The 21,362-nt window shown below is 34.2% G+C and overlaps 1 protein-coding gene across 3 annotated transcripts in view; it reads right to left on the reverse strand.

Moving 5' to 3' along the window:
• The window catches only part of CLGN (calmegin), a 45,496-nt gene that overhangs the window by 8,232 nt on the left and 15,902 nt on the right, over positions 1-21,362 (reverse strand). For all 3 annotated transcript variants that reach the window (XM_081252725.1, XM_081252726.1, XM_081252727.1), the window contains 6 exons: positions 20,101-20,174; positions 19,372-19,430; positions 16,035-16,176; positions 11,954-12,035; positions 10,350-10,542; positions 7,222-7,411 (listed from right to left, as the gene is read on the reverse strand). In XM_081252725.1, the coding sequence (XP_081108851.1) occupies positions 7,222-7,411; positions 10,350-10,542; positions 11,954-12,035; positions 16,035-16,176; positions 19,372-19,430; positions 20,101-20,174 (740 nt within the window). The remainder of the gene's footprint in view (positions 1-7,221; positions 7,412-10,349; positions 10,543-11,953; positions 12,036-16,034; positions 16,177-19,371; positions 19,431-20,100; positions 20,175-21,362) is intronic.

Here is a 21,362-nt window from a genome sequence, read left to right on the forward strand (position 1 = left end):
TTGTCAGCTATATGAAGTAAAATTTTTTTCCAGTTTCTCATGCATTTTTTAATGTAGCTCATGGTGAGGTTTTTTTTTTTTTTTTGCCATGTAAAACTCATTTATTTTCATGTAGTTGAAATTTATTAACATTTTCCTTTATGATTCTTCAATTTTATGTCATATTTGGAAAGGTCTTCCCTACTCCAATATTATTTTTAAAAACTCTCCATATTTAATTCTAGTAATTTTTATATTTTCATTAAAAAATAACACTTAGAAAGTAAATTCTAAAGTATATAAACATAGTCACAGTAAGTAGTGAATAGAATTACTAACAATTTTTGTCTTTACAGAAAAGTAAAAATTTTAAATAAGAAGCTACATTATGATTTTCCAAACAAAACTTGAATAAAAAACTGAAATAATCAACAATATATACGTAAAGACTGAGTAACAAACTGAAATAATCAAATCTATGTATGTAAAGACTTGTACTTGCCTGTTATCAATGTTATCTTAGGGTCTCTGAGGGCTCAGAGTAACCAGGGTTTAAAATTTAAGGGTGCATCTCTTTTAGCACTTTATAAAAAAAATTCTCACACATTTCACCTATCAGAATGAGGTTGGTATATATAGTTTCTCTCATTGTTTCTCTCATTGTACAGTTTCTCTCATGAAATTGTACAGTTTCTCTCATGTCCCAGCCCTACTCTTTATGGGCAAACAAATATGAAACAATGTTAGAAAGCCCACATGGAGGGATGTAGTCCTACCTTTTCTTATAGCATGAATTCATGGAAGTGATACACTAATAAGTGACTTATTAATTTTTTTAAAAATGTACTATTCTTCCTACCTTGCACAAGTTACTTCCTACCTTGCACAAGTTACTTCCCTATTATACTATTTCCCTTAAGGCAAAGACATTTTCACTGCTAACCAGTACCCCTATTTATCTAAAAGAGAGTCAACATGTTAACACTTCTGGTTTTCCAAGACCAACATTCTATGTTCTGAATAGGTGGTAAACCCCAATGTTTACAAACAACAAGAACTTGAAGAAATAGTAATAGACACTTTCCAAAATGAAGTACACAGAGAAAAACTGGTTTTAAAAAATGAATAGATTCTCAGTGACTTGTGTAACAAATGTAAAGCAGTCTAACACACATTTAAGGGCATTCCAAAAAAGAGATGGGGAGGCATACATAAATATTTAAGAAAATAATGGCCAAATGTTACCCAAATTTGATATAAACTATAAACCCACATTTCAAAAAACTCAAAGAATCCAAAGCAAGGCAAATACACACACACACACACAAATGACATCGAGGCACAACAAAAATCAAACTATTGAAAACCAGTAACAGTGAAAATAAATCTTAAAACCAAATAGAAAAAAATGACATATTATGTAAAGGAGAACAAGGATGAGAATAACAACTGACTTCTTATCAGAATCAGTGTGAGTCTCATGATAAGGAACGGCTGTTGCAAAATAACTATCAACCTATAACCCCATAGTGAAGAATCCTTCAAAAATGAAGGCAGGATAAAGAGATTTTCAGACAAATAATTTAAGAGAATGCAATGACAACAGGTATGTACTACAATGTATTCAGACAAGTTTATCAAGCAGAAGGAAAACAGTAACAGACAGGAATTTCTATCTACATAAAAGAAGAAGAGTACCAGAAATGGCAAATATGTGGGTAAATAAAAGAACTTTTTCCTCATAACTGTCTGATAAAAAGAGACTGATAGAAGAATAAATATGCAAGGCCTTCACAGTATATAAAGAAGGAAATGTATGATAATAGCATGAAGGATGTATGGGAAAAATATAAGACTCTCATATGATTTACTTAGACATGAAGTGGTATAACACTATTTGAGAGTAGACTGAAATAGGTTTAAGATGCATATTGCAAACCCTAGAGCAACCAGCAAAACAACAAACTACAGAGGAAAAGCCAAAAAGCCAATAGAGAAGAAAAAATAGAAGACTCAAATAAAATATAACTCAATCTGAAAAAACCCAGGAAAAACATTTTATAAAAAGCCACAGAATATATGGGACAAAGAAAAAAACAAGTAGTGAGATGGTAGGTTTACACCCAACCATAGGAATAAGTGCATTAAATGTAGATGGTTTAAAACACTCAAATTAAAAGGCAAGACCCAAATGTAGTTGCCTACAAGAAAATCACCTGAAAAATAAAGGCATATACAGGTTACAGGTAAATAATGGAAAATACTATTCAATGGAAACATGATTTAAAAGAAAATTGGAGTGCTGATTTAATATCAGACCAAGTAGACTTCAAGACAGAGAGTATTATAAGAGTTTATAAAGAAGGACATTTTATAATAAAAAGGTCAGTTCCTCAAGAGGTCATGAAATACTGTGAACTGATCTAGTAACAGATCTTCAAAATACTTGAAGCAAAAACTAATAGAACTCAAAGGAGATAAAGACAAATCCACAATCACAGTTGAAGGTTTTAGTTCTCTTCTCTCAGTAAGAGAACAGACTGAAAACCATCAAGAATATAAAAGCTTTTGAACAATTCTATCAACCATCCTGATGTAATTGATATTTGTGAATGTTTTCTGACCACAATAGAATTAACTTGGGAGTTAAAATGAAAATTATATCTGGAAAATCCATAAATAATTGACAACAAAGCAACACATTTAAAAATACATGAATCAAAGAAGAAATCACTAGGGAAATTATAAAACAGTATGAACTGAATATATATTTGTGGAACTTAGTTAAAACAGTGCTTAGAGAAATTTTACAGCTGTTTCTATCGGAAATTATTTTCTACCTTAATAAGGTAGAAAAGAGAAGCAAATTAAGTCCAAAGTAAGAAGAGGAAGGAAATAATGAAATACAAAAAAGGCCAATGGAAGGGAAAAAACTAAAACAAAAGATGGTCCTCCAAAAAGCTCAATAAAATTGGTAAACCCTCAGCTAGACACATCAAGAAACAACACTAATTGCCATATCAGAAAAGAAAGAGGGGACATCAGTACAGATCATTACAGACATTAAATGGATGATAAGAGATGCTGGAACAATTAGACACCCATATTTTTGAAAATTAATCTTGATTTATACCTCACACTACATACAACAATTAACTCAGAACAGAGTTTTAGTCAAAACTATTTGTCTAGAAAACAAAAGAAAATCTTTGTCACATTTAGGCAAAGACATCTTATCTTAGTAAGATGCAAAAAGCATGAATCATCAAAGACAAATATTGACAAACCGGACTTCATAAAAATTTAAAACTTCTGCTCTCTGTTATGAAAATTAAGACAAGCCCCAGAGTGAAAGGAAATATTGCATACTGCATATCTATATTAATTGACTATTGCTGCATAACAAATTACCCCAAAACTTAGGGGCTTAAAGTAACAGTTATTACTGTGGTGTCTGTACTGCGAAATCTGGGTGCCACCTAACCGGGTCCTCGCCTCAGGGACTCTGGCACTGGCAATCTCAGACTGAGGTAGGCAGCTTCTGAAATGGTTTCCAATGATCCTGCCTCCTGGTATTCATGTCCATGTGAAGTCTCCTCTCCTTGAGTGTGGGTGGGACCTAATAACGTGCTATTAATGAACAGAAATTAGTAATGGTATGTTACTTCCAAGATTAAGTTACAAAATACTGTATATTAGTTTCCCTAGGCTGCTGTAACAAAACACCACAATCTGGGTGGCTTAAAGTGACAGAAATTTATTATCTCACAATTCTGGAGACTAGAAATTTGAAATCAAAGTTTTGGGCAGGACCATGCTCTCTCCGGAGGCTCCAGGACAGGATCTTTCCTTGTTTCTTCCTTGCTTCTGGTGGCCACTGACGACCGTTGGCATTCCCTGGCTTGTAGATGCATCACTGCAATTTCTGCCTCAATTGTCACATCGTGTTCTCCCTGTGTGTCTGTGTCCAAATTTCCCTCTTCTTACAAGGACACCGGTAGTACTAGATTTAGGGCCCACCCTAATCCAGTATTACTTCATCTTAACTTGATTAGAGATGCAGAGGTCCTAATTCCAAATAAAGTCACAATTACAGGTTCTGGGTAGACATGGAATTTTGGAGGACAGTGTTAACCCAGTACAGACTGTAACCTCCATCTTCTTCGCACTCTCTTCTCCCCTCCCTTCCCCTCTCCCTTGCTTCCGTTGAAGACAGCTACCATGTTGTGAGATACTCTGTGGTGAGGCCTAGATTGCAAGGAACCAAGGGATGACTCTGGCCAACACCCAGCCAGGAACTGAGGCCCTCAGTCCAACAACAATTCAGTCCCTTGAGAGACTGAATCCTGCCAATGCCCACTTGAGTGAAACTGAAACTGGATCCGCTCCTCATTGAGCCTTTAGATGACTATAGCCCCAGCTGACATCTTAACTGCAGCTGAAAGGCCCAGGGCCAAAGGACCTACTAAGCTGCAGTCAGAATCCTGAATCACAAGAAACTGAGAGATAACAAATGTTGTTTTAAGCCACTAAATTTTGGGGTAATTTGTTATACAGAACTAGATAACTGACAAAACACCTGTATCCAGAATATAAAGAACTCTCATAACTGAATATAAAAAAATAACCCAAATAAAGCAGTGGAAAAAATTGAAAAGATACTTCTCCAAAGAAACTGATATGAATGGCAAGTAAATGAAAATTGGGGAAATTAAGGATTAGTCATTAGGGAAATGTAAATCAAAACTACAATTAGATACCACTACAAACCTTTTAGAATACCCGAAGAAAAACAGAAAAACAAAAACAGATAATACCAATAGGTCAAAAGGTACAAACTTCCAGTTATAAGATAAATAAGTCCTGGGGATGTAAGGTACAGCGTGGTGACTACAGTTCACCACACTATATCATATATTTGAAAGTTAAGAAGAGTGAATCTTAAAAGTTCTCAAAACAAGAAAAAAAGCTGTTAACTATGTGAAGTGATGGATGTTAACTAAACTTACTGTAGTGATCATTTTGCAATATATACATATATCAAATCATTATGTTGTACACATAAACTATTACAATATTATATGTCAATTATATCTCAGTTAAAAAAACAGATAATACCAAATGCTGTTAATGTATAACATCTGGAACTCTTACATAATGGTGGGAATGCAAAATGGTATAGCCCTTTGGAAAAGTTTGGCAGTTTCTTACAAATTTAAACATACACTTATTGTACAATCAAACTCCTAGGTATTTATCGAAGAAAAAGGAAAAATTATGTCTATACAAAACCCTGACCACAAATGTTTGTAACAGCTCTATTCATAATTGCCCCAAACTGGAAACAACCAAAACTTCCATCAGTATGTGAATGGATAAACAAATTATGATGCATCCCTACAATGGTACACTACTCAGCAATAAAACAAAACTAATTACTGATACAAGCAAAAAATACAGATAAATCTCAGAAAGCATCATTCTGAGTGAAAGAAATCAGAAACAAAAGTTATATACTGTATAATTCCATCTTATATGATATTCTGGAAAAGGCAAAGCTATAAGGGACAGAAATCACATCAGTAGTTTCCAGAGGTTAAAGGTGGAAGGAGGGAATTGATTACAAAAGGATATAAAGGCCTTTGGGGAATGATGGAAATATTCTACATCATGACTGCGGTAGTGGTTAGATCACTGTATATATTTTTCCAAATTCATAGAACTGTATATCTAAAATAAGTGGATTTAGCTGTATGAAAATTATACTTCAATAAATCTGACAGAAAAAAAACATGCAATCAGAATCCAGCAAACATCCAAAGGACAATACTTGTTGACCAGGGAGAGTGCAAGGTTAGTCAACATTAGAAAATCAATCAATATAATTCACCACACTAAGAAAATAAAGGAGAAAAACCACGTGGTCATCTCAATAGATGCACAAAAAGTGTTTTACAAAATATGACACCCAATCATGGGGGAAAAAAACTTAGTAAACTAAGAATAAAACTTTTTTTACTCACACTTAGTACATCTACCTTTATGTAGTCACCTCCCAACTGTACTAGGGTTGGTCTGTGTGACAAACAGAATACAGCTGAAGTGATGGCATGTCACTTTTGAGATTAGGTTATAAAAGGCACTGCATTTCTGTGGCTGTGCTCTCTCCCTCTTGGATCACTCCCTCTAGGGGAGCCACCTGCCATGTCATGAGCAGACCTAAGGGAGGCCTAGGTGGCAGGGAACTGAAACTTCCTGACAAAGGCTACAAGAAGCCAGTGGGAAGTGGATCCTCCAGCTGCCCAAGTCAAGCTTTCAGACGCAGGCAGCTCTTACTGGCAGCTCGACTGCAACCTCAGGAGAGTCTGAGCCAGAACCGGGGAGCTAGCCACTCCCAGATTCCTGCCTCTCAGGAACTGGGTGAGTTCATGTTTGTTGTCTTCAGTTGTTTGGTAATTTGTTACACAGCAATAGATAGCCAATAGGGTGGGTTAAATACATAAAGACAGACAATCTACTTAGCAAAACCATAATTAAGAGTTAACTGTCAGCAGGGAAAAAAAAACGTTCTTAGGAATAAAGGTAACAAGATTTTAGGGAGAAATTACAAAACATATTTGAAGGACAAAGAATATCTCAGTTAAATGGAGAGATGTAAAAGTATCCCTCACCATCTGAATTTAAGCCATAGGTAATCTGGAACTGAATACATTTCTTTTAAGGAAAATATTCATAATCCTGTAGAATGGAAACCACACAAATACTCAGCTAGTGAACATTTTATGGGTAAGCAAACTGGTATGAGTAAATCCTATATAAGATGCTGAGAATATGGCTTTTTAAGCCAACTAATCATTAACTGAAAACACCGCAACTATGTAAAGTACGCACACACATACATGATAAAGATCAAACTGGAAACTAAAATTAAAGTGTTGGTGTTTTAGATTCATGGAATTTTTTCCCCCACAGCATTGAAAACATACAAAATACAAATACTATATTGAAAAGGGCCACAAAATTAAAATATTAATTAAAATGAAAATTAAGATAATTAAGAGGCAGGGGAGTGCAAAATCCGTTTTAGAGAAGTATTTCACCCAAAATAGTCAAAATAAGTAGTACTGATGTTTAAAAGAATAAGCTTCATTGGTTGTAAACTTCACTTAAACACATGTTACTTCAGATAAACACACGTTACTTTATGCCAAAGAACGCTTTGCTACTGAATTCTTTGCTTACCAGTCTTCTGGTTTGACAGCAGAAGGATCAGGGATTTTTGCTCTTTCATCCCAATCATCAGGTTTTTTATCACTGGGATCTTCAATTTCTTTGGGAGGACTGATAGGAGGAACCACATCCTCTAGTAGGTTTCCTTTGTTTACAACTATCTGATCAATTAATACTTCAAATGTGTCATCTGGATTCATCACTAAAGACCAATTTAAACATATTACACTTATCATATTGACAGACATGACATGTTAAAGACAATCTTCTACCCTAAACTTCATGGGTAAAGTTTTCTCTCAACCACAATAGAGGAATTACCGACGTATTAAATCAAAATACACTGAAATCACTAGATATAATGCTTTCTAAAACCAAAGATAAAATTTTAAGTAATAATAATAATTTAATAAAATGCTCCATTACTTCTAAAATAAAAAATACCCAATAGCTAACTCAGCTTAGGACTCACATGACCAGTCAGCTTCACTCTTTCATAGTTAAAGAATACAACCTAATCTTCACTATTGTAAAATAATTTTTTGAAACGACCTCAAACTTTAAAAGTTGCAAGTATGCTATAAAGAACCTTATTTTTTCTTGAATTGCTTGAGAGTAAATTACTGACCTCATCCGTATCATCCCTGAATGTTTTAATGTATATTTCCTATAAACAAGGACATTCTCCTATATAACCCAAATCTAGGCACCAAAATCAGGAATTTAACATTGATACATTCTTATGATTTCCTAGAAATCTATAAAGCTCATTGGCATTTCAAATTTATTGATTCATACACCATAGTGAAAAATGTCTTAAGGATGATTGAAAATATTCAACGTCACACTTTAGTACGTTTGTTTTGAGGTAAATTCTAGCTCTTTAAAAGTCCCTAAGCCAAAAGTTTCATAAAGGACCCCCTTATCATTGTAATGACAAAATAAAAGCTCTTTCTCCCTTCTGTAAACATGGGGTGGGGAGTCACTGAGTATAATTTATATCTTTGGAAAGAATTGTAAATGAAAGTAGCTGCTTAACATTTGCTTTTAGTAAGTTAAGGAAGTAGGAGCTGTCAATAAATGTCAGGATGATCCTGACTTAACTAGATAAATGGGCTAACACTTTCTGTAAAAGCAATTCTGAAGTAATAACAATCTCCAAAGGTTTCAGTCACAACAATGTCAAATTATTTATATCAAAATCAAAGATTGCAATTTATATACAAACTCAAATAATGTAAATGAACACTCAGTATTTTCTCCCTTCTCTTTTTTCTCCACCATTTCCTCTTCTATTACAGCTGAGATTATAAAACTATATTACTACACAAAAGAAAAAAGTCAAGATTGAAGCAGAACTGAAAATAAGATCTTAAATGCAAAAATGTGCTAGACCCTTTCTAATTAAAAAAAAGACATTTCTCAAGAAAAATCCCGAAAAGACTATTTTCTGAATAAATTTTGCATCTGAAATGTTTTAAAATTATAATAAATCAGAAAAGCACATGACAATTACACATATGTGAAAAGACATCTTTGCCCAAAATTTTTAGCCAAAAAACCTTTCCGTTTATAAAACTGTATTCAATGTTCTAAATGAATTTACAACAAAAGGCATTGGATTATAAAGTCTTTTAAGGGACCCTGTAAGGTTCTTAGAACAACTACAGGATAATGTTATAAAAATATAGTAGTATTACAGAAAGTTTTTTTAAAAAGAAAATAGCCACTTGATAATCCTAGCACAACAAAAGTTTTTGTGTATAGTAGTAAGAAAAGCAAATGTTTAAGAGTCAGACTTGAGTTTTAATTCCAGTCTTAACCAATTACTTTTGTTTCCTAGGGCAAGTTACTTAACCTAAATTAAGGCAAAATAGAGAGAAACACAGGATGGTTGTAAACAAAGTGTCTAGCATAGAGCATGGTACCTATCAGGTGATTAATAAAAATTAGTTTTTTCTAGGCTTTTTCTTTTTGTTTGCATAATATGTCTAGTGGCCATCAGGATGTGCCTCCAATTTGAATCTCGTTTTCTTTCCCAATTTTAATATTATAAATGTCTCTTCCTTGTTGCCAAATATTTTCATAGTTATCATTTTGTATTGTATAGAAAGAAAACCACTACTGTAACATTTGGGTTGCTTCCAATTTACAGTATATTTTTACACATAGGTCATTTTCTTTCTTCTGGATTATTTTCTTTGGATAAATTCCTGAAAGTGGAATTGTGGCCTTTGATTACACTACCAAAGTGCTTTTGACCAGGTTTATACAAAGTCTAATTAAAATTCATTTTTCCTAGTTATAATTTCTCATTATCTCTACATTTCTAGAGTTTACTTTATGCTCCCCAAAATGTCTAGTACTATTCCAATTTCAGAAAAAGGTCTTTGATATCAATGCTGATATTAAAAATAAAATTGGTCCCTATGTTGGCAGACAAAATGAATGTTTCTGTAAGTGCAGTTTTTGGAAAGAAAACTGAAATATCTTAGTCTTGGATGGAGTTGTCCTGTTAGGTTCTGACATGCTGTGATTTTAAGTAATCATGGGCAGAACAAACCTCTATAATTGTATGTTCTTGGGAAGAGGAAAAACAATCCCATGTAGTGTTCCTCCTAGTCAACATACACGCAAACTCCTAGTTACAAAAGTAAAGCTAAGTATGTTAATAGATGGTTGCTCAATGCTTTCCCTTTCAAAGTTTTCCCACAACTACCACAAGGCAGGACCCAACAATGACAACTGCCTATAGAATAAAGTCTAATACTAAGGGCTTCCTCCTCTTTAACCTTTTTCTCCAGTTTTCTATTCTTTCAGCACCACTAATGTCAGGGTGCCTAAAATATCCCTTTCCTCTCCTATCTCCCACATTGTATCTACACTTCAAGACTAGGTCAAATATAACCGCCTTCACTAGGTTTTCTCCAAGTTTCCAAACTGAAAGTAATATTGTTTTTGAGCTCTTAAGTACCTCATACGACACTTTACTTTCTACCTGTGCTGTAAGTATGTGTCTTATTCTCCTAAAGAGATAAGCCCTTAACAGAAGGACCTGTGTTTCTCCCAAAGCACTTGCCATGAAAGCATTGGTAGTCAACAAATGTCTTTGAATGAATGAATGAATTAAAAGGACATACCAAGGGTATAAAGATGAGTCCTCCTGTCTGTAAAGAACTTTTTAAGGTCTACATCTGGACGTTTGGCATGCTTCTCTTCAAAAACTCCAGTTTGGGGATGTTTATGTCGGAAGATAAAATGAAGTTTATAATCTTCTCCACATTTATCTGGTCCAAACATAATGGTATAGGATGTTTTATCATAAAAGTTTTCCTTCAAAGAGAGATGAGTATTGGGATTAGTCCAGAGTTAGAGTATTTAATGGATTTCTCTATTCTACCCCATTGGGTAGAGTTCACAAAAATGTATCAAATGCTAATTCACCAAAGAATTAGTTGACACAATTGACAATAAAGGATGTGGAAAACACAACAACTTTTATTTCAAAATAGCTTTTTAAGTGCACACACTAATTCCATCCTCAAGATGTAGGAGAGAAGCTGGAACCACTCTAGCAACATCATAATGTTTTAGTTACTCTATATAGATCTGTATTATTAATATTTTATTAAGAAAATTAAGCACAGAGAAAAGCATTCTGTGACTTAAGACTACAGTGCTTACTTAGCCATTACTACTATTCAGTAAGACACCAGAAAATGGCACCCCTTAGCACAATGTGAAGAAGAGATTCAGACTCAAAAACAGACACAGCAACATGCTCCCCGTTTTATTACTGGTCATTTCTCTTCATTTGGCATGGACACTGGTTAAGAGCATGGGATCTGGAGTTCAAATCCTACCGTTGCCTTTAAACCAGCTGTGTGTGGCCCTGAGCAAATTTCTTAACCTCCCTGTGGTTCTATTTCATTACCTCTGATGAAGATAATAATAGTACGTACCTTATAACGTTTCTCTGAGGATTAACTGAATTAATTAGATAACGTGCTTAGAAAAATAGTTGGTATTTGACTTTATTATTGCCATTGTACCTTCAGGTGATCATCACCTCACAATACCTAAGTGTTTCACCATCTACTACAAATGGCTTCCCCTTTACCGGATCCTAATAACAGTAAATGAATCCTTTAATCTGTTTCATAGCCACGCATTCTGACAAATATCTCATTAATGTCTCTTTATCTTATTTTTGTTATATGCAGAAATCCTGACATAGCCTCCTGTAGGAGGATGCTATAAGAAATGTCTCCAAACCTCAAATGGTCCTAATGTAACCTGCTTCACTATGAAAACATTTTTAACTTAGTAAATTTTTGCAGACTGCCAATTCCTGAACTGGCCTGCCTTTTTAATTTGGTTCTTTGGCCATTTTGTTTTACTACTTTGCTCCATTATCTTACTTCTCCTGTGATTATTATTTTGTAAAGAAAATAACTGTAAGCTGATCTTTTAGTGACATTTATAAGCACCAGGTTATTTTTTATTTATAGACATAGCAAACTTTTTTATGTGGCTAATGATTACAAAACTGATGCCATCAAGTAACACAGCTGTGTATGAAACTTGAAGGCACACTGTAAAAGCTATATAAACTCACGGTGGATAAAATTTTTCAAAGTTATTTTCGATTTCAGTTGAAAATGAAAATTTCAGTTGTGTCAATTGCTCCTTAAAAATACTTATTAACTTTAATAAGGTTTTCTTAAACATTAAAATATCATACCAGATTCAAACCATCAGTGTCTGCTAGGAGTTTAATGTATGCACCTCCACAATCAATACCATCTTGAAAATTTACTTCATATCTAAATGAAGGGAAAAAGAATCATACTGCTGATAAATAAAAATTACTAACTGTTCTTCAAAATCTAATGTATTACTCTCAATTCATTTAAACACAAATATTTTACATTACCAGAAAGCTCATACAAAGCATATCCACAACCTATAGGGAACAAGCAGAAATGACTTTTCTGTGCACATCCTTAAAATATTAAAAATAGAATGACTATAATCAACTATACAAAAGCCAACCAATTTGTCGAAATAATTTTTTTCATCAAAACTGTTGAATTAAGAATAAAATACTTCGACTAAAACTTTTAACAGGAAACTTCAAATTAAAATAAGGTACATACTATACATAGTCTTTATAAACTAAAAACAAAGACTATGGGGGTCATGGCTACAGCATAAATTTCTAAGAAATTGCTAATGATCCTAGATATCCAGTCTGCTACTAATTTGTCTTTTGGTTCAGCTACACTGAAACCATGTTAAATAAGTTGTACATTTAATTAAATACCACCAGCAAAGAGATTTCATAATCTCAGTCAATAACCTGGAATATTTCAGATCTTAACAGCCAGGAGATAGGGGAAACACAGTGTAACAGCTAAAAGAGTGAACTGACATGGCAGTCTCTTCATAGATTTACAACACTCTAATTCTCAGCAAAAGTTCCGTTGTTGTTTTGTCTTGTTTAGGCAATGACAGTCTTACTGAACACTATTTAGAAGAGATTTTCAGTAAATTAATGAATTACATGTGACAAACCGGTTATCAAACTGAAAAACAGTGAAAACCATAAAAGTTATGATTTAGTTTACTGAATTAAAGCAAAAAGAGATAAAAACTAGAGGAGCAACAGGACACAGTGATAATTTTAATGAAGGACTATAGTTTAAAATGTTTCTGAAGAAAGTTTAGAGACAAAGTAAAAAAAAAAAAAAAGCATACAAAACTTTGACAGTTTGAACCCAATTAGTATATGTATTTTGTATAGAAAAGAAATAGAGAAAATACAGTAAACTTTTAAGTGATCATCTCTGAGTTGCTGGAGATTATGGTGATTCCCCTCCCTACTTTCTACTCTGCTTTATTTCTCAAGATATCTGCAACAGTGGTTACAAGGCAAGTACTTCTGAGTCAGGAAGACCTGAGATTTTTTTCTGGATTCTGGTAATACATCGGCTAAAGGCACGTTACTGAAGCTCTAGTCTCTATTTGCTCATCTGTAACGTGGGAATATTGCAGATACCTACACCTCAAAGGACTGTTATGATGATTAGAAGTTGTCATGCACAGTGATGAGCCAATAAATGCTCAAAAATGTTAGCTTCTGTTATGATCAGAAGAAAAGTTTTGTTTTGTTCTTTTTCATTTTTTAAATAGTTTGTTTCCTCAAAGCCTTATCGATACTTTTAAGCAGTAGCTGATAAACTTTTTTTTCATGAAACATGTCTTTGAAGAGTACAAAGTAAAAGGAATGCTGCATAATGTGAACTAAAGGTAAATATTTGCTACTCTAAGTAAAATAAAATAAAAAGAGATATAGTTTTAGTATAGGTGATCCAAGGAGAAAGTGTTCTGTGAAAAGAACTAGAGAGAACAATTGTGTAAATTGTCTCTATAAATGTTAAGACAGCTCTGCTGTCTTAGTATGCCTGGACTCGATCACTATGTCTATTTCATACGCTGCAAACTTCCAGATTTTTCAAATCATTAACTTGTGCCTAGTATAAATAGTTCACAATGGATTCGAGGATCAGTGAAATGTATGTCATAGAGCTTCACTGCTGCTAATCTTAAATCATAGGAAAAATGAGGACAAATGCAGAATATATGTTAACCCTATTTTCTTTTTTTTTTTTTTTTTGCGGTACGCGGGCCTCTCACTGTTGTGGCCTCTCCCGTTGCAGAGCACAGGCTCCGGATGTGCAGGCTCAGCGGCCATGGGTCACGGGCCCAGCCGCTCCGCGGCATATGGGATCTTCCCGGACCGGGGCCCGAACCCGTGTCCCCTGCATCGGCAGGCGGACTCTCAACCACTGCGCCACCAGGGAAGCCCAACCCTATTTTCTTTAGAGTAGCATTTTCTAAACTGTCCCATGAAATAGTAATTATTGCTAGGGGGGTAAAAAACTTCTGTGGTCAATTATGTTTGGGAAACAAAATATTCAAGTTAAAAACAGGTGTTCATACAGAGAACTTCTCAAAGTCTTTAATGGGCAAATATGCTTCCTTATCTTTAAGGTTCAGATATTCTTAGTTTCTAAAACTTATATGACCACGTAATGCATATTAATATGTACACAATTTGGAAAAAGCAGCTTTAGAGTAAAGTTATGTCATAAATCTATAGTATTTATAGTAGTTAATATAAAATTTCTTTTTATTTATCTCATTTCATCAAAATTAAGAATAACAAATATTCACTATCCTTCTTTGAACTGTTTTCAAGCATATCAAACACTGCTATTCCATTCTTCTTGATTCTCCTTTTCTTTTTTCAGAATAATAATTTCACAACTGCTTTAATAATTTTTTTAGACTTATTATCCTTGCTTCTAATCTTGCAAGCTATCTTTCACTTGCTTGCCTAGCAGTGATTTATACTTTCTGAAAATGCCAAATTTGATTCATTTTACTCTGGAGAAGTTAAACTTTATATTATTTTCCGTTACCCTTTCATTTAAGCCACAAAGGATTAAAATAGAAAATGATATTATATTCATCTAACTTCAACAGAATAAGAAGATCACTTTCAAATTTTCAAGAAAAAAGAAACCCCAAACTCTGAATAATGACATATATCAAGCTCAAATATTAATCCCAGTAAGTACTTATAACAATATTTTTCATTTGTTTAAATGGTTGTATACTCTTTGACATTATTTGATATTTTACATTTATTGAAATAACAGTGCAACTAAGCCAAAGCATCACAGCTGAAAAATTAGCCCAATTATACCAAATGCCATATTGTTTTAAATTTCTAAAATACAAAATGGCATTTTAGTTACACCACATAGGAATATATTTAACATGTTAACAAAAAACTGAAGTGGTTCTGGAGTGTTAAGTTTACAGTTAATGGTATTTCCTTACACTGTAATTAACTTCGGACAGCCCAATCTTCTAAGGTAGAAAGTAACATTTCTACATTTCCTTTTCTTTGTTTTTAATATGAATTTCATTGGTTTTGTAATTGTATTTGTACACATCTATTTTGGTTTTATACCAGTATAGGTGAAACAAGCTTGAGGAATTTACACTTGATTTTACGACAGTTACACATGCAAACAACATGACAATAAAACTAGTTTATGTCATATAGCAGGGGAGGGAAGGGGTGACTGTCTGTGAGATCATGTGCCCTTTAAAAGGGCACTTTCTCTTTAAATGAATTTGCTGCCTTTGAATCTTATCACTGGTTTACCAGCAATATTTATGGTTCCATTCTGAATATACTGAGGTTAATATATCTTAATAGCAAGTCATTTTAAGTAAAGAGTTAAAATAAAAACGGTGATTTTAGTATGCACTATATAGTTTATGGTGGTGGAATGTTGCATATTACAGCATATATTATATAATTTTTCAACTAACCTGCTTTTCACTCGAAACCTCAGGGTGTCTGTGTGTATACATGCATTGTGTATTTAAGCAAATGAAATGGAAGAGGAAAATCTGGTTTTTTATGCCCATTTTATACCCATTATACCTATATTCAGAAGCCAAATTATATAAAACTAATATAAATGTCAGAAAAAGTATTAAAAACATAAAACTGGGCCTCCCTGGTGGCGCAGTGGTTGAGAGTCCGCCTGCCGATGCAGGGGACACGGGTTCGTGCCCCGGTCTGGGAGGATCCCATATGCCGCGGAGCGGCTGGGCCCGTGAGCCATGGCCGCTGAGCCTGCGCGTCCGGAGCCTGTGCTCCGCAACGGGAGAGGCCACAACAGTGAGAGGCCCGCATACCGCAAAAAAAAAAAAAAAAAAAAAAAAAACATAAAACTTACTGTACTATCAGAGGTTTATCAGCAAAGATGAAAGGTTTTGCTAATACAGCAGATATTGCATGATGCTTTGCTCTAGATTTCAACACCAGTCCTCGGTCACCAGGTACTCGATATTCTTTCAATTCTTCTATTTCCCATCTTCCTAAAATACAAACAAAGCAAGTTAAACTAAAACCAAAAACATTGACTTAAGAATTATTTATCAGAAGTGGTGACCAATAAGATTCTTCCATGAAGGCTACTTGGGAAAAATAAAATCACATTTTAAATCAGAAAATAATATCTGTACCTGTAGGTATGTATGTTCTCTTTTTTTCTTAAAACTGTCGAAACTAATAAATAACAGACCCTACAGTACTTAATTAAAGCACCTCTAAAGCTGGCTTAGTTTGGATTTCTCTGAAAGACTGTAATCAATGAAATCACAAAATGTGGTTTGTCTCATACGGTCTATCAACATTGTATTTTTAAAATGAGGTATTTTTAAATTACACAGGAGACAAAATACATCCTTAACACAAAATGAGTTTGCCTCAGTCAATTTTTTTGAAATTTATGGTATCATCAGCTACTTTTCTTACTTTGCAGAAGTTACTGTAGAGATTTAAATTTTGATTTGAAAATTGTTATGCCCAGAGAACACAAACTAAAGTTAACACTTCCTAAGCTAAGCCAATCAGTTCTCAGAACTTTTGGCCAAGGAAGTCATACATACTAGATAAGCACTAGGTTGTAGCACAGCAAAGCTGAGTTAGGTCCTCTCTGGGCTGGAATTTCCCATGTTTAAGATCAGGAAGCTCCTGCAATTAGATCACAGGCAGCATATAATGCAAAGCTAGACGGGTTAGCTGCAGCCCCAAAGTTGTGGATTGGACTCTCCTCCTTTACTCTTTTTAAAACAGAAAATAACTAATTTATATTAATTTGTATAAAATGTTCTAGCTTTGAAAATTAGAGGTATCGCCTATTCCAAGAAAACTCAATTTAGCGAAAACTAGCTATTTTCCGGTATTGTGCCAACTTGAAATATTAATGGGCACTTTTGAATTACTAATGTACTTTATACACATTTTTTTCTTTCTAAAAAACAACAGTGCAAGAACCTGACAGTCTCATGAACCAGAGAGGGGTATATTTTGGTCTATCATTGTACACACAGTATTGGGTTTTTAAGAATTCATTTTTTAAAGTTTTCAAGTTTCTTTTCCTTTTTGTCCCCTAATTTGGCTATAGTATACTTTTCTAAAAAAAGTGAATTCATTTGGTTTTTCTTCTCTCACACTGATGAGCAACTGTATTATCACTACTAACCTGTGGCTTGACCTAATCACAAAGGTCTTCTTTTAAGAAGTAACAACTTTATCTTTAGGGGTTTTAGGATACTGATAGTAAAGGCTTTTTTAAACTATGTTGCCTTCTTTTGTAATTACATGCATACATTTATCTGCTATGAAAAGGTACTATCTAAAAGTACTACTTTAATTTTAGAAAACCTGCGACAAGGTGATTATTCTTCAAGGACAAGAGGTTTTTCCCAACTTCAAATCAACAATAACTTTTCATTAACCAATCATTTACTCAAATTCTATACAGTGCCAGGTAATATGAACTCTGATGTAACTATAATTTCAAAAAGAATTCACAAAATTTTATAAGATATCCTGAAAGTTGGTCACTTAAAGAACTGGTGATTTTTTAAACAGCTTTACTTTTATTAATAACTTAATCTGAAAAATTTAAATAAGTCTCCTCCAAATGCAAACCCTGTTACCCAGCACTTGTTTCACACAGATTTGCTTACTCCTGAAAATACAGGAATTAGTTTTACTCAAGTGGCACTTGACGGAAGCTGTGATTAACGACTAGAAATACTAAATATTCCTGCAAAGAAACTGATATTGGTCTCAACTAACCACTATACAAACAACATTGCTAATATTTATATACAAAATGCCATTTTCAGGACCTGGAACTTTAAGAGATTCTGTATTTTTCAAAGTTGCTTTCAAGAAATTGAAAAAAGTCAACCAAACATACCAAATCTAATATGCTAAAGAATTATTTTCGTGGATAATTTTGTTTAATAAGACTATAGACCAAACTTAGGTGTTAAGAAGCTTGTTTTCTGCTTGCTTGAGTTCTAATTCTAAGCTGGGGGCGGGGGGGAACTCATTTAAACACTAAGTCATTTTTGTCCAGCAAGAAATAGAGACAAACTCACTCCTAAAATAGACCATATCCTAATTTTAGGAAAACTCCATCAACAGATACTTCTAAAACACAAACATAAAGCACATATCTACCCAATGCTGTTCTAAAAAAACTGTAAAGTAAGCTAAACATAGATGTTTTAAGTCAAGCATTCTGTTTGATGGCAGGTATTTCTGTGGGTATTATTTTAGGTAGTGTTCTATCTCTGCAGACTTGCTGCTTCTTCGAGGGAAATTATTCTTTTCTCTAAATGGATTTAGACTGAATGCAGTATTGCTTGTTCTGGGCATATGGTAGAGTTCTTTTTGGAGTACATAAGCATATACGCTTATGGGGATGGAGAACACTACAAAGGAAGACATGCAGGCATGATCTTTATCTCATACTAAAACAGACACTATGAAACGGAAGTAGACAGCTGCCATCCTATACATGCTGTTAGTTGTTCTGTTGTTATTCTCATGTAACTCCTGTTGGAGTCTCAGTGTGAGGTCACATGCTTATGGGTCTGAGGTCCTCTGAGAGAGAGGAAATTCCCACTATATGTCACCTTGACTGAGGCTGATCCTGCTTTAGGATGTAACAACTGAGGAGGCTGGTTTTAGACTAAGAAGAGGAAGAAATTCTTCTGTCACACTCCAGGAGAGGCCTGTTGGGGAAGAAAAGGTGACCCTTGCATACAGGACTTTTCCTTCACAGTGAAGTGTGAAGATAACCTATCAGAGATGCGGTGATAATGGCCGTGGGCTTGGAGCCACATGTCCCACAGCTCTCATAAATGTCCTCTAGGAGGACCCTGCCAAAAGTTATAACTTGATCTAGGTGGCCCATGCTTGAGAGAAAACAGTAGAGAACAGCAGTAGCCTGGGAGATCCTGCAAGAGACTAATTGCAGGGGAGTGAAAATTTAACTGTTCAGAGTTAGAAAACTGGATGGTAGCTTAAGTATGGATTACCTGGACTTCCAGAAATATTGGAAAGGAGACAAAAGACTCTATTTGTCTTTTGACAAGATTCTGTTGTGAAGCAGGATGGGGCCTCAGGTATATTTAATAAAAATATAATCTCAAAAGCTAGTGAACTCTGGGTCATACTGGTTATGTTGAATATTTAAATAAATATTTTACCATCATATATAGAAATCTCCGCATCTGTATCATCTTTTTTTGCTTTTGATAAGACCCACCTATAAATAAAGTTGAAAGAAATGTATATCATTAAAAATAAAACTAACAATTTATAGATACAATGCATATCAGAAATACAACAGAAGATTACCCAATAGTTGCTTTTCCTTCTAAGATAAATGAATACTTAGAGGCTAAATAAGGATGTCTACACATAATCCTGTAAAGCTAGAGTTAAATTAAATTTAGAATCTGCAATTTACTAGCTGTATGATCATAGCTAAGGTACACTAAGCCTCAGTTTCCTTACTGGTAAAAGGCAGATAAAGATAGTTCTTACCCACCTACTTAGGACAGTGTTTGGTATACAATGATCAATAAATAATAACTTTTACTGGTTTTTTACCATTATTTAGGATAAAACATTAACTTGAATTTGTCATCTGAAATTATGTTATTAATATCTGTTCTAAGGAATGAAGAAATGTTGTAAGTTTTCACTTCACATTCATGATTCATTTGTATATTTTCCTTGTATAAATGATAACAATTCAAATTAAACACTTCTATCAATAATAAAAATGTGTTACGGTATTGGTTTACACAGTGAAATAAAGTATGTTAACCCTTTTTTGAGGTACTGTGGTACAGGCAATTTTCATAGGCTAACAACCAATAACTTCAAAAAAGCTAATCAAATCAAGGAAAAAATTCTGAATGAATACTCACCCAGCCAACCTTCCACTATCAAAAGTTTCCGTAAAATATACTTCTCCTATAGGTTGAGGTGTCTTATATTTAATCTAGAAAATAGATTTTAAAAATCTAAAGTTATTCATCTTCACAAATATTTTAATTAAATAATCTCACTAATTAAGAACCTAGTATGGAATGCACATATAGGTAATATAGATAGATGGTAGGTGACATGGTCTCTGGCCTCAAAACTTTGTATTCTACTGGTAAGAAAATACAGAAGAATATAAGAGATACACAACGGAAAAAAACTCTGTGTGCAAACAGAATACACTGACTCCTTCTAACACAGGAGGGACGGGAGGAAGTAATTAGCCAAGGCCTCATGATGCAGTGGACCTGGCTTTGAAAGGATTCTAACAGGTGACAATATTTGAGGATAAAAAATCACTAGAAGCAAAAGATGAAAAACATATAAGATGAAAAACTTAGTAAGCACATAGGTTAGTTTAAAATTAACTCTTAAATTTCACTGTTATGTGACTAGAGAATGATGACAACATTCTGAGAAATTAGAAACCCAGAGGAAAAATAAGATTCAAAAGAGAAAGGACTGCAAAGCAATTATCTCAAAGCATTGTTTCAAGTGCCATGTAAGTGTTAGCTGCTATGATGATAATGATGGGGGGGCGGTGATTTGATGGCTCTTTTAATCCTCATATTATTTCTATGCGGGAAGTACTTTATTGTTCCCATTTTATGTATGATGAAACTATGGGAGACAGGCAAAATAATTTGCGCACTATCATACAGTTAGACACTTGCAGGACTTAAAAGATATGAGCCTAGGTTCTAAAGGTTATACAGTTACCCGCTACACTATACCAAATGCACCAATAAAATAATTTAAATTAAATTTATTGACAAATTGTCAAAAGATTTTTTTTTTTTTTTTTTTTTTTTTTTTTGCAGTACACGGGCCTCTCACTGTTGTGGCCTCTCCCGTTGCGGAGCACAGGCTCCGGACGTGCAGGCTCAGCGGCCATGGCTCACGGGCCTAGCCGCTCCGCGACATGTGGGATCTTCCCGGACTGGGGCACGACCCGTGTCCCCTGCATCGGCAGGCGAACTCTCAACCACTACGCCACCAGGGAAGCCCACTGTGCCACCAGGGAAGCCCTCAAAAGATAATTTGAACTGATGATGAATAAATAAAATTTTGCTTACAGTAATAGATAAATCTTGGTCCTTTCTTAATCAGCCTTTATGATTTTACCTATATGATTAATTATGAG

The sequence above is a fragment of the Mesoplodon bidens genome (genome assembly GCF_964165515.1).
Source record: "Mesoplodon bidens genome assembly, chromosome: 1".
Lineage (NCBI taxonomy): Eukaryota > Metazoa > Chordata > Mammalia > Artiodactyla > Ziphiidae > Mesoplodon > Mesoplodon bidens.